The sequence below is a fragment of the Callorhinchus milii genome, unplaced genomic scaffold, assembly GCF_018977255.1.
Source record: "Callorhinchus milii isolate IMCB2004 unplaced genomic scaffold, IMCB_Cmil_1.0 Scaffold2, whole genome shotgun sequence".
Taxonomy (NCBI): domain Eukaryota; kingdom Metazoa; phylum Chordata; class Chondrichthyes; order Chimaeriformes; family Callorhinchidae; genus Callorhinchus; species Callorhinchus milii.
Genome location: NW_024704743.1, coordinates 111,556,258 through 111,571,070, shown reverse-complemented (window position 1 = coordinate 111,571,070; position 14,813 = coordinate 111,556,258). Strand labels below are relative to the sequence as shown.

The 14,813-nt window shown below is 38.6% G+C and overlaps 1 protein-coding gene across 1 annotated transcript in view; it reads left to right on the top strand.

Annotated features, from left to right (window-relative positions):
* Positions 1–14,813, top strand: part of LOC103190167 (interaptin) — a 183,819-nt gene that overhangs the window by 156,278 nt on the left and 12,728 nt on the right. Inside the window, exons 33-35 of the mRNA XM_042331688.1 lie at positions 7,357–7,431; positions 8,441–8,534; positions 8,958–9,028. Of these exons, the coding sequence (XP_042187622.1) occupies positions 7,357–7,431; positions 8,441–8,534; positions 8,958–9,028 (240 nt within the window). The remainder of the gene's footprint in view (positions 1–7,356; positions 7,432–8,440; positions 8,535–8,957; positions 9,029–14,813) is intronic.

The window sequence follows — 14,813 nt, the reverse complement described above, 5'->3', positions numbered from 1 at the left end:
TTTGGTTGTTATTAATAATAATAATAATAATCCTTGCATTTGATATACCGCTTTTCACGTCGGGAGGACGTCCCAAAGCGCTTCGCAGAACACACTGTAAAGTGAATTGACTGTATATTTGTGGGCGAACGCAGCAGCCAATTGCGCACAGCAATGTCCCACAAACAGTCGTGGATTGAAAATGACCAATTTATTGTTTTGTTTTTTTGGAGGGATTATTATTAGGTGTGTGGAGTAAGGAAACTTGCCCAAGGTTTCGCCCTGCCTGGAATTGAACTCAGGTCTCTCGCTTGCAAAGCGAGTGTTCTAACCACTGAGGACTCCACAAGGAGTCGAGGAGACAGGGGGAGCCCTGGTCACTGGTGGACAAAATATCATTTATCACTTTGACCAAGGCTGTTTCTGCACTGTGGGCAGTATGGAAACCCGATCGGAGGAGTTTGTATAGGGAGTGATGATTCCAGGGCAGTTGGAGATGGAGGTGGATTGGGTGACGGTGGGGAGAGGGATTGAGGAGTTAATAATAATAATAATAATTCTTGCATTTGATATAGCGCTTTTCACTTCAGGAGGACGTCCCAAAGCGCTTCACAGAACACACTGTAAAGTGAATGTTACCAGAGATAACCTTACCACAGATGGTGTGTATATTACGCAAAAAAAACTGCCAGTTTGCAAATATTTGCCCTCGCAATTTTTTTTTACAATCCCAATACTTGTCAGTTCTTTGTTTTCTCACATATAATGTGAGAAATATAATGTGGCCATCAATATAAAATAGTCACAAATAGATCAAATAGGAAAGTTAGAAGAAATTTCTTCACAGAGAGAGTGGTGAGAATGTGGAAAATGCTGTTGAGCCAAACAGCATAGATGTATTTAAGGGAAAGCTAGATAGGTACATGAGGGAGAAAGGAATAGAAGGTTATGGTTGAAGGCTTAGTTGAGGAAAGGCAGGGGAAGGCTCTTGTAGAGCATAAACACCAGCATAGACCAGTTGGGCCGAATGGCCTGTTTCTGTGCTATATATTCTAATGTAATTAATGGGTATCTGAGCGTCATCCGATTCTTATGATGGACTGAAATGAAACATGCCAGTTGATTGGTCCGTGTTCCGCATGATCATTTTGGATACCCACGCGTATACATCTTTAAAAACCCGAATCTCTGGTTACTTAACCCCAGCTCCTGCTAAGCAGCTGTTTGTTCGTATCCCCCCCCCCCCCTCTTCCCCACCCACAAGACTGGATACACATAATTTATTTTGGATGATCCAGTGACACTGCATATTTTGCAAGTGCATAATGCATAAACCTGCCATTAAAATCCAAAATACCTCAAACAATCTAACTATATCAGCTTCATTACTTTTAAGATCAACATTTCAAGAGTTTGAGCCGAGGAATCGTATCCGGGTTGTGTGAATGGGGTGATGGTATGCTAAATATTATTTGTAGAGTTGGTGGTAGGTCATTCCAGGACATACCTCATAAACTGAGGAAATATGCCAATCTGTATGGAGTATTTAGAAAAGAATGCACAAAACACTCTGAAGCAGATTCAAGTTGCGGAGGTGGGGGAAGGCAGAGCAGCTCATGGTGGCATGGACGTGGGGTAGAAAGGACAGTTGAGGGCCAAACGACGCCAAGGTTTCGAACTGGCTCGGTGAGGTGGAGTGTGCATCCTTGGACGGTGATACTGCCAGTGCCTGAGATGTGGAGGCACTGACGGGAGTCAATCAGGAGAGCCTCGGTCTTGTTGATGTAGAGCTAAGTTCAACAGAACTGGAGAAAGTTAGCTCTCATTCAGATATTCTGTCAGGACAGCAGTAGTCCTGGAGTTGAGGGTCAAGGCAGAGAGATAGATTTGGGTGTCATCCAAATACATGTGGAAGTTAATCCCCATCATACGGATGATATCACTGAGTGGAAACATGTATATATAAAGAGGAAAGAACAAGGGTGAGCCTTGAGGAATTCAGCAAATGACAGCACAAGGGCTGGAGGAGAAGCAGTTAGCAGATAAAACTTTATTTCTAAATGTATGTTAACATTTATCTCTGGTTTTATTCAGGAAAGAAATTATCCAAATATCACCCCAATAATTCATTGTCTTAAGTAGCAATAGTGAAAAAGACCAGAGACCTTTCAATAAAAGAACACAAAATAACAATATAATAATAATGGAGCCCAGGATATGTTTCACTAATTTTCTTGTTTTATGATCCTTTTATAACTGATCTTTTCTCATTTGTTTCACCTGTTCTCTGAAGTAAATTTAAGAATTCTTTAGCCTTCTCACCAACCAACACAGTAATCTGTGTCTTGTCAAATTGCCTTTAAACACTTTTTCTCATGTACTTATTACTTATATAATTTTATTGACAATCCTGTTACCTTCCTACAATTCTATGTGTATTACATTTAAAAAATGCTACCTATATATGATATTTTACTGTTTTTTGTTGTTCTTAAAAAAACTTAGAGGAAATCTGCTTCAAAATTATAGTTGTTTTCAAGAATTTGCCAAATTCCACACATTCTCAAACGCTACGTTAGCAGAGTAAATTTAGACCAGGATAGAATTTTACTCCTCTGCTGTCTAGTATTTCGCCTACATAATCACTACACTTTACAGTATATCCTGTGAAGCACTTTAAGATGTCTCAATGACATGATAAGGCGCTATATTAATTGCAAGGATTATTATCACCTCAAGGCTGGACTATGGGACCTCTCTCCTCGCCGGCCTTCCCGGCACCTCCCTCCACAAGCTGCAGGTCATTCAGAACTCTGCAGCTCGTGTACTGTCCCGCACCAGGCTTCGCGACCACATCACTCCCACCCTCGCTCGCCTCCACTGGCTCTCCATCCCCCAGAGGATCGAATTCAAGATCCTCATCCTCACCTACAAGGCCATTCACGGACTTGCTCCCTCCTACCTCTCCGACCTACTATCCCCCTACCTACCTGCCCATACCCTCCGTTCCTCTGGCTCCGGTCTGCTCCACATCCCCCGCCCCAACCGCCCTAACATCGGTTGCCGGGCTTTCAGCCTCTCAGCCCTTAGGCTCTGGAACTCTATCCCCCAGTGCCTTCGCCTTGTTTCCTCCCTTTCCTCTTTCAAGGCCGGTCTCAAGACCTTTCTCTTTGACCGTGCCTTCAGCTCCCCTCTCAACTCTCTACCCCCTACTCGCCCCCTCCCTTCCCTCCCCTCACCCTGAACATTTACCCCCTCTTCGCTCCCTCCCTTCCCTCCCCTCACCCTGACCATTTCCCCCCTACTCGGGTCCTGACCCAACTGTCCAGCGCCTTGGGACGTCCTCCCGATGTGAAAGGCGCTCTATAAATGGAATCTTGTTGTTGTTGTTATTATAGCATTCAGCATGAAGACAAGAAAAACGTTTAAACAGGCTGGCCGTAAGCAAACGTTCAAATGAGGGGAGTCTAATTCTGATAATTTTCAATGAGATAATATCAAAGGAATTCATAGAACTCATTGAAACACGTTCAGTTCTATACTTCTATAAAGATATAAAGTTGAGTGACCTTTAAAATAAAACAAAATAAAATATTCAGTTTAGGTGTACAGCTATTCTCCTTTCCTACCTTTGAGCTTTCTACTGTTAGTTTCTCTCTTTGATGTATGTTCTTTAAATATTCAATTCTGGCCATGTTTCAATTTTCATGGTTTATTTAGACATTCAGGATTTGTTCCAAATTGACTGGAGAAGTTTTTTTAAAAAGAATAGTGTTCATAATCTTAGTGAAGTGAAGCTTTAGTTTACTTTTTCCATGAAAGGTGATGTAACCTCCAAAGTGTCTGTTTTATGTTAACAAAATAAATTAAAGCACTTTAGACATTACTCAGTGCTTTTGAACTCGCATTGAAATGCTATCTAATTTACTTAGTAAAAATACAGACATCTTGTTGGAGAATGAGGGAAAGAAGAGGGTAAAACACACACAAACGCAACACCGGAAACCTTCTGTCTTTCTGGCTATCTCCCCCCCACCACCCCTGTTATATTGATCAGATCAGCCAACTAATTTGGTCACTGAATCCACAACAGTTTGTGGGACACTGCTGTATGCAATTGAATGCCGCATTTCGCCCACAGTCAATTCACTTTATTCTGTGAAGCACTTTGAGACATCTCAGAAATGTGATAAGGTGCTATATCAAATGCAAGGATTATTGTAAGCCTACCAACTCCCAAAGTTGCCTGGACTACACCCCACCTCCTGTAAAGACTCCATTCTCTTTTCCCAGTTACTCGGCCTCTGCCACATCTGCTTTGACGATGCCACCTTTCACACCAGAGCAACTGAAATGTCTTCTTTTTTCCTCGACTGAAGGCAGGGCCCTTGACTGTGTGCGCCCTATTTCCCGCACCTCTGCCCTCATCTCTTCCCCCTCTTCCCAGAACCGTGATAGAGTCCCCCTAGTCCTCACCTTCCACTCCACCAGCATCAACATCCAACAAATAATTCTCCGTCATTTCCAGCAAGATCCAACCACCTAATGTCTTTCCTTCCCCTCCCCTCTCAGCATTCCGAAGGGACTGTTCCCTCTGTGACACTCTGATTCATTCCTCAATCACCACCTACAGTTACTCAAGAACTGGACTTCTACGATCACCACAGAGGATTCACATTCTGACACCTCACTTTCGAGCAAGCTCTGTCGTCCAATTCCCCCCTTCCCCCACGGATAATCACTAGGTGATCGTTAGACATCCAACAACCACAGGTTTGAGCCTTCCATGTGGATAGCAGTTATCAGGAACTCTTTTGAAGTCTCTTGGTGAGTAGCAAAACCTGACATGAGATGTGTGAGCACAGTGCCACCATTCTCCTCTCCACCTGTTGAAATTAGTCTGTTAGCTATTTAGGTTTACTGCTGTAAACCAGTTTACAAAGTCAGAAGGCTCATAGCAAACTCTAAAAATGCTATATCCAAAAAATCATGTGAAATGTTTTTCAGTCTAATTGAAAACATGACAGGATGCTGTATTTACAAAGCAGACGAGAGAAAAGATATTTGTCATCAAAACTTGCTGACAGAATAAGAAAAATTAGTCATTACGGTTGAGAAGAAATGTAACACAAATGACAATAATAATAGGCTGATCATCATCTGAAAACGAGAAAGGTAAACTAATGTGTTGGGTGAGGCCGTACATCATAACAACACTTGAATGTTTCCACTCAAAATATTAATCTATTATCCTCTGTCGGATTCTAATCCAGTTTTTCTTATTTTGACTTGAAGATATTTGTATTTTAAAGTTTATGCAGCAAACATCACTTTAAGCATTGTATGCAAGCTGACTTTATGATCCATGCATGAGCACAAAAGTTTCAAATAACATTTTCTATTTCATTAAATAATGATGAAAATATAAATCTGTATTGTCATAAAGTTATGCAGTAATGTTATTACGGAACATTTCCAACAAAGCTAATCAAATATGGGGCTACATCTAAAGGACAGTAAATCATATGAGGGTAGAAATTATGTTAATCTAAATGGATGATTGGTAAGGCTACATCTGGAATGCTATGGACAATTTTCCCAAAATGGTAATTGTTAGAACAGGAAAAGACATCAGTGTGGATGGAAATTCACAAACGTACACCCTGATTGAACTCTGACACCATGAACACACCAATCATATGAACAAAGAATGTTGAATAAGTAATGCATTACTCTGCCCAAATACTGCACATGAAAAACATAGACAATACAAAGCTTCATGTTGCTACAGTTGTATTCCTACCCCCGTGACGACAGTTAGCAGTTCAGCAAAGCTGAGCACCTCCTTACGTGTGGGTTCCATGCAATCTTCGGAGAAAACAGACAGACTGGGCAGAAGAAAAACTACAAATTCACCAACTGGGTGTGGAATTATCCATATTTCAGCCAATCACTGTTTTCTGAAAATCTGCTGAAGTTGATATAAGGCAATCTGGATTTATTGGCCAGGAATTGTTATTGTGTACTCATATAAGATATTTGAATTTGAAGCAGCTGCTGCCTGCTATCTGTTAGCTAATATTCTGTACAATATTGTCAATTGGAGTGAGGGTATTATTGAATATGGTGAAAAGGGATTAAAAGATCTATCATGATCTAATAAAAAGGTTGAACGGGCTCAATAGCTGAGTATTCTATTGTTTCTATACATTGCTTGCCTCAGAAAAATTTATTTATGCATTCAGGAAATAAATGCAAGTTGTCCAGTGCAATAAGAAAGCAATTTTCTTGTACCATCTGAGTATATGCCTTTATGTTGTGCATATTATATTTTAGTTCACTGAAATACAGAACATGTGCTTTTTACAGATTTTAATTTATTGTACATCTTATTGCAATTAGATCCATTAAAATGTTTACTTTGCATTCAAGAACTTATAGCTTTTCATTACAGTATTTATTTCAATATGCGCCATGTAATGATACAGTCCAATTACTTTTGTTGCACAATATAATCTGTATGCCATTAAAGTTAATTTATTGCAAGTGTTGATTGTTGGCATGTTACATTTCAGAGTTTTATAGCACAATGAGTTGACCATCTCCTTGTATACTCTTAATGTAATAGAATATAAGCTCTAGTGATTGTTGTCACCCGAGCTCAGTTGGTGCCACTCTCACCTCTATCAGGGCTTTACTCATAGTCTAGGCTGACCCTGCAGTGCTAGTGGAGCATTGTGTTGACAGAAGTGCTGCCTTCAGATGAGACGTTAAAAATTCAGTCATCCTGGAGTCATCCTGTTCAGGTAGACGTTAAAGATTTTATGGCATTATTCAAAAAGAGAAGGGAATTTCTCCCGGTGTTCTGGTCAACAATCCCCCAGAAAAAAATGGTCATTTATTTTGACTTGTTTGTGGGACATTGCTCTGTTTAAATTGGCTGAAACATTCGCCTACAGTTACTACACTAAACAGTAATCCCTGTGAAGCGATTTGAGACCTTTCAGTGCCTTGATAAGAAAATAAGACAATATCAAATGCAATCATTATTATTATAGAACAATACGAGGGTTAATTAATAAATTATTCATCTGCTCTGACTGTGTCTGTAAGACTGTTTTAGAATATCTTACAAACAGGAACTGTATCCTTGCTCTTGAATTTGATTATTATATTTACTAGATTAAGTTACATTGCACATTGTAATGTGATATTTGCTCACTTTACAGACTGAAGGAATATTTTGCCTGATGACTGTCAAAGTTGTGACAGAATAAGCCATTTGCCGGTCTAGGGAATGCATAGTCACGAGGTCTGAATGTTTTTACTCAGTCCAACCCTTTCTTTTTTACTTACTGTATTTATTGTTCTTTTTAGGATTGCAAATGACAATTTTGGTGCCAAGTTCAAGGAACAAAACCAACTCATCTCTCAGTTAACTGCTGATAAGGTGTAAGTTTGAAATGTTTGCAATTAGCATGTTTTGGTTCAAGCAATTCAATTTCCTGTTTGCAAATTGATTCATGTATTTTAACTATCAGGAACACAAAAAAAACTTACAGCTATTAAAGTAACTAGTCATTAAGGGTCCTGGAACCAGATGTCATAGATATGTATATTTTTCAATAAAACTTGTAGGAAGAATTAGGAAACAACATTTACATTTTGTTAACTTCAAAATTATATAGTATCAGTTACATTTGTATAACAAAGTTAATTTTGGATGGAATTCGGTATGAAGTTGAATGTCAGGCAGAGCTTTGTAATATTAAGGTGGGAGTTGTCTGGAAATGAATCGTCACCTGTCCTTCTGATAGAATTTAATGCTGTGCTGATCCTGGCAGTGTCAAACTTAAAAGAACAACAATTTGCATTTATATAGCACCCCTCACACAGGGTAGCGTCCCAGAGCACTTGACAGTGGCAGAGCATGAACCTGAGCCACAGGAGGGGGGAGGTGACCGTAAGCACAGTTGAAAAATAAAATAAGTTCCCCTTTGCATCCTGGAATCTATCAAATCACACAAGGAGCTTTGAATGAAAATCCTCCCCTCCCTATCCCAGTCCACTACAGCATCTCTGGTTATCCGATTGTGATCAGTTAACTCATTAGCAGTTAGCATTGAAGCTGGACATTCCCAGTCTATGAAATTCAGCAACTTACAGGATGATCTCACAGAAATATTATTTCCTTCCTTGACAGTAGCGGTCTTCCACTTCTCAACAGTTTGAATTTATTTCACTCCTGTGAAGAAACAGAAATAAAGTAATAGTGGGAAACTGGAGGTAATTAAGATAACTCGCAGGCCTAAGGGTACATCAGACATTATATCAAAGAACGAGATTCAGATGATATACTTGATGGTTCACCCAATCTATTCCTAAGGATTCATAATTGAGAATTGTTGATCAAGCATTTTAAAAACTTCGGCACGATATCAGAATCTGAATATTTTCACAGCAATTTACAGGAAATCACTGAAGCCTTGAATCAAGATTTGAAAAAAGTGAAAGCTGATTTAGAAGAAAAGAAAATAGAAATTGAACAAATGAAGGTACACAAAATAATACCTATTCAAGTTGAGAATATGTGGTGCTTTTACCTTATGTATAAGGCTATTTCCAATTAGTTAGGATCCATAGCAATAATCCATGGTGTTCCAGTTATCTGCCATAATCTGCTCAATCCTTTTATAATTTATAAACCAAAGAGGGATGAATCATTGGCACTCTATTGTTCTCATTTTTTATATATTGAATAAACAGGAGTCACTTCTTCATTGATTGTCCTTACAAGACTACAGATACTGTAGTTAAAGAAACCTATATAATTGAGCTGTACTAGTATAAAATATGCTTTAAATGAGAACATAGCTGGACTTCTTTAACAGCTGTTTATTTTTTCTCATTGTATGATACTTGGTGATGTTTGGTAGTTGAGTGTTCAATCGGTACTGTCTTCTGTTCTGTTTAAACAGGCATTACAGAGTCATGCTGCCATTCAGAAAACCCTGATTAATCAGCTTAGAGGTCAAATAGAAGATCAAGAGTGAGTAGCTGTATCACAGCTAAATTTAAATATTCTACAGTACAATTCAGCAGCTCATAATCATATCCTCCTTAGGATGTTGACAGTTTCACTGTACATGACAAGCTTTTTGATAAGCGTTGGTTATTCATTCACTAGAAAATGAGGTCTAGTACTTTTGAAGCCGGCACTATTACGACAAATTTGGTCAAAATTGACACATTTCAAATGAGTTTATTATATGTAGCAAATAATGTTTTTAGTGATTTTTAAGAAGACTTAATTTGCAATATAAGAAAGAAATCCACAGAACTGTTTCGCTGACATTTGTGTTTCCATGTGGTACTTTAAAGAAAAAGCTTTAATTATATAAAACATATTAATTTACACTTTCATGTGTTAGAAGGTTCCATGATGAATGTCACAATTTGAAGAAAAAAACAGCACAGTATTGAAATGGTTCTTTTTGGAGGGAGGAGTTCTCTCGAAAATGTTAATCTTGTCGTTTCAATGCAGTTTTAGATTGGTCTCTTGGGGCTCATCTAAAATATGTATGTATTGACATAAACAATAGCATTACCTTGGGTGTTTAAATTATCCACCTTCTTTTGAAAAGAACAGTGTTAAACATATCCTACAATTGCATTTTGAACAATATCTGTTAGAGCACTCTTCTTCAGACATTTGTAATGGCACTCATACGATCTAAAGATTCACAACAATTGCCGACCTTGCAGAGCCAGTCACGTCGACAACAGAAGAAGAAAAATGACCTTCTGTTTTGGAAGTCATTTTAATATAGACGAGATTGGTCTGGGCCCTGCAGATTGACAGATTATCCATTACAACTATCATTTCAATAATCTCAGTGACTGCATTGCAGTGGTTACTTGGTGCAGTATCAAAGGTTGAATATATTGTAAATAGCACGAATGGGGAAAAAATGTAGATGTATTCACTTTGGAATAGTTGTGGTATGCTATTCCTCCTATTGATCCATTACCTGCAATTTTGTAATAGCAGTTGTACAAAATATGCTTTAAATCTAATTATTTTCACAGTTATAATTTGTTCTATTTTCATGAATGATGTTAAATTACATTTACATTTATATCATGTTAGAATTGAGGTTCTGAAGTGATGGATATTTTTGTTATGAACACACATACAACTACACAATTCCAGGACCTTGCACACACTACAGTTATCAATGGGGAAAATGGAGAATTCCATCTTTAAGATGTTCAAATCTCAGTGGCGTCATTACGTTGTGAACCACCGTCCCAGTAACCTTCCACCACATAAAAGGTTCTCACAAATGACCTTTTATTTATTTCGTTGTGATTGTAGCTTTAATTCTCACTTTGATGTGCAATTCCAGAGAGTGGTGGTATAGCTTTCAGCCACTACATCCCTGGATAAAACTCGCTTCCTAAATCTGTTTCACTTGAGCTTTGTCACTGCAGTCAACACTCTCTTAAAAAACTATCTCTTTCGCTATGCCTTTGGTCAAAACCCTCAAATTCTTAATCTCCTCTATGCCAGATGATTCCATCATCTTTTAAAGTGCTTTGAAATATTACTCTCACATGAAGGCATTCAATAACTGTAACATATTACTTAACTGCTCGAATCAACTGTACCTTTAAGATGTTAAAATAATAATAATAATAATCCTTGCATTTGATATAGCGCTTTTCACGTCAGGAGGACGTCCCAAAGAGCTTCACAGAACACACTGTAAAGTGAATTGACTGTATATTTGTGGGCGAACGCGGCAGCCAATTGCGCACAGCAATGTCCCACAAACAGTCGTAGATTGAAAATGACCAATTTTTTATTATTGTTTTGGTTTTGGAGGGATTATTATTAGGCTCTGTGTGGAGTAAGGAAACTTGCCCAAGGTTTTGCCCTGTGCCTGGAATTGAACTCAGGTCTCTCGCTTGCAAAGCGAGTGCTCTAACCACTGAGCTACAGGACTCCACTGTCATAGATACCATGATATTGGCAACCATTATTCAAGTGATGTTTTCCTGCACTATACAAGAGACACCGGCTTCACTTTTTTAGCTTAGTGAGGCCAGATGTCTCAGAAATGTAAACCTCAACCACACTTCCATCATTTGACTGTGACAGCACATCCTTGATGAGATAGGGAGTTTGCATTCAAATGACAGTACATAAGCAGATTATAAATTCAAGTGGCATCTTTGGCCCTTTTAGATTTAAAGATTCTATTCCAGGTTTAAACTGTATATTGCTCAACAGATGACACAGTGCTGATTTATTTTACCAATAAAGAGAGAAGGATTCAATCGAGACCTTGTGTTAGAACAGCGAACAGATTAGCATTGGTGCCAAAAAGCAAAGTGAACTTCCATTGTAAGCACAGAACACAAAGTTCATTAACAGCAACAAACCACTTGCTTTCAACTGCAATGTTTCCATGTCAGATTAGCGACAGATAGGGCTGATCTATCTTGATTTGGTCTTGAGTTATTCGCTTGAATGATATAATGATTCACCCAAAGCTGACAGGAAGTTTTGAATGCTTTGGGATATCTATAACTAGATTTTCAGAAAGCATTTAATAAAGTTCTACGTGTGAGACGATTAAAGAATGTTGAGAATTAATGACAAATTTAATAAGTGAATTAAAAACTGCCTTGACTCCCTTTTTGGAGATGGTGACTCGCAGAGTTCCACGCAGTTTGCTTTTCATACATCAACCATAGGAAGAAAATACTTGTAATTTTGTGAGATTGGCTGAAGATATTACATCCTGCATGGGTAGGTTACTATGTCTAGGGAGCGCCATTACAGACATTTCCTGTGTAACTGTGAGCGTGATGACCTGATGACCGAGAAGTCAATAATTATTTGGCGCTTCACTTATAAGATTGGCTGCCACATTGGCCCACAAAACACACGGTCAAAGCACTTTACAGAATATCCTGTGAAGTGCTTCCTGTTTAAGGCTCCATATCAGTGTTGGCCAACCTTTGTGATCGGCCAACAGAATAAATTTATGCCATAAATCAAAAAATATTCAATTAAGAAAACACACTACCGATCGAACACAAACTTACCTAGACTTGCGCAAATGTTCTGTGGGGTGTGGGGGCCTTCTTTACAGCCCTGTGGTTGGCCACCGCTGCTCTAAATCAAATTATTTATTCTTTTATTATAACCCAGTTGAGACATTGGAGCCAGCTGCTATAATGAGGTTTCCCTGTACATATGTTCACTTTCCTCTTAATCTTTAAAATGTTGTTGGAAGATTAACATTCCTAAAGTAGTAATGCAGCAGTGTTTCTGTTTTACTAAAAATTAATTTCAAAGGTTCACTGGAGAAATCTGAAATATTATTTATGACCTGAATTTTTATATTGGCTTGCTGTGAACACAGTTGAAGCTGCGTGACTTATTAGAATTATCAAATTTTCCTCAACAGTAACATCATGCTCTGTCTAGGTCTCTCCACACCTGCAGCTGCTGCTTGCAATTTTGTTAGTGAAATTAGAGACTGATTCAAAGCTCAAATTGTTTCCAACCGAGTATAATTATCAGTGTATCCTTCTTTAAAAGGCAAATTTGCTGTAGTTCAATACAGATTTTGAGCTCGACTGACATCTTATGAATGTTGATATGTTAAATTCTCAACTTTGGTCATTTACATTCTTTAATTGAAAAATTGCAGTTGGAAATGTACTGTTGCTTTTTGAGCAGGAGTATTCTAAATAGGGTACAGAAAAAGGAAAATATCTTTAAAACCAGTATGTTGACGAAAAATATTATTTGGGGATTAGATTTCAGGATCTGTAGATGAACAGGGGTATTTTAAATCTATAACTCAGCTCCTGTTAACCCTGCAAATCAAAAGCCTTATGGATCGGATGGTCCTAGCTGAACAAGCAGTAGGAAGCTTGCCAGACAGTGCTTTGAGTGGCAAGCTATGTGGTTTAGCAAGTTAAACTCCATACTCTCAGATCCCTAAGCCTTGGATCTTTCCAACCCATGTTTAATACTGCCCAGAATTAGGGAAGGAGGGGAGGGTGCATCCCTCCAGGGACATTCCATTCCAGACATAGGGAAATGTCCATGTGTTGGTGACATACATATGTGGAACTCTCAGTCTGGTTTGGATACTCTTAGGCATCATGGTGGTTTCCGCATGTATCAGACACAGCTGATTAAAATCAGGTGGTGGGTGGGGGAGTTTGTGGTCTTCACCAGCCGCCAGATACTGTAGAACCATTTTTTTACACGCCTGCATTTAGTTGGCGTGTAGTGTAAAATATTGGCGTGTATTGTTTTTTACCCAATATTACCATGCAATTTTGATAAAAGGTTGTTAGTGTATATAAGGGTCTGGTTGTCTCCTGGTAGCAGTAATTTCACAAATCCACAAAGCACGAGGTTCTAGTTATTTCTGGTAGCAGTATTCTAAGAAGAATACTTGGCAAGCCCAAAGGATACAAGTGACTGAACACCACAAAACCCCTGAAACTATGAGAAACAATGCATTTGTGAGAAGATCAAGTTCTACATTGGAACTTGAGGCCGTAGACTAGGCTGACACTCCTTTGAATGAGGCATTAAACCAAAGTCCAGCACCTGCCTCTTTATGTGCGTGTTAAAGACTCCTCATACTCTGAAAAGAGAAAGGGAGTTTTCCCAAGGTTCTGACTAACAATAATCCTGATAAACATGTTATTCACTCTGTTGGCCTACAAACAAACAATTACTAATTTGACAATAATCAGTATAAAGAACTTTAGGACATTTTTGTATATTGAGGCATTGTAATAAATAGAAATTATTCTGTAATGCAAACTACTGCTGATCTGTACATGTGCCAGATGCTGCAGAATGCACCACACAATACAAAAGCACCAGCAGGAACAGAGTATGACAGAGATATTTCATCTTAAAACAATATATAAAGAGGGTTCAGATGATGTAAACCACAAGAAAGGAGCTGAAATGTTTGCACAATGTGTGTAGCTAGGGAAATGTTTATCATTTTACAAACATTTTGTAATGTGGTTGTATTTTTAAAGCACTGAATAATGTGTACGGCTAGCCAGGAGGCAGACAAAGAGGAAAGAAAAGTCCAGAGGCTTATCATTCCATTTCTAGATGTCAGACAATTCATGAGAATGAGATGAGCCGGACGGTAATGCTAGTTGATCTCATTCAAACTGTGTGTCTGGGAAGCCGCTTTCAATTGACCTAAAGATACCCACGTTTACTTTTGAGGCCTTCTCATCAGGTTCAATTTACAATGCTGCAGCTACAAGTACAGAGAACTCAACTTTGACCTTGCAATGCCGCCCTGGTTGTTTACAAGATGCCAGTCCATTGTCGTGGCCTGAAATTTCTATAAACTGAAATTCTAAACAATTGGCTTAGCAAAGCTCACTGAGGAGCAGTCCCTTCGACAACTTTCCAGCAGGTCTTCAGTGCATTCAGATTCTCAGTTCCTTATGAGTTGTAGAAATTTCACTTGGAACCAAAGCAGGACTGACATTTTTATATGCTTGTTTCAATCATACCCAGGCTGACACTTCTTGCTATCCAATGGGAATACAATTCAGTCTCTGCATCGGAGATCTCCAACTGTATGAATGCAGCATTCTGGGTGTCAAAGCTTCAGTGAGAACAATTTGGCTCTTCCTAACGTACAAGAACAACACTAAACTGTACGATAATCTGAGTAAATTCTTGGAGCAGATTCACTGCCTCGGTTACCTACATTACATTAACTGCACTGTGAAGTTATTCTTTTTGGTTAAGTTTTTCA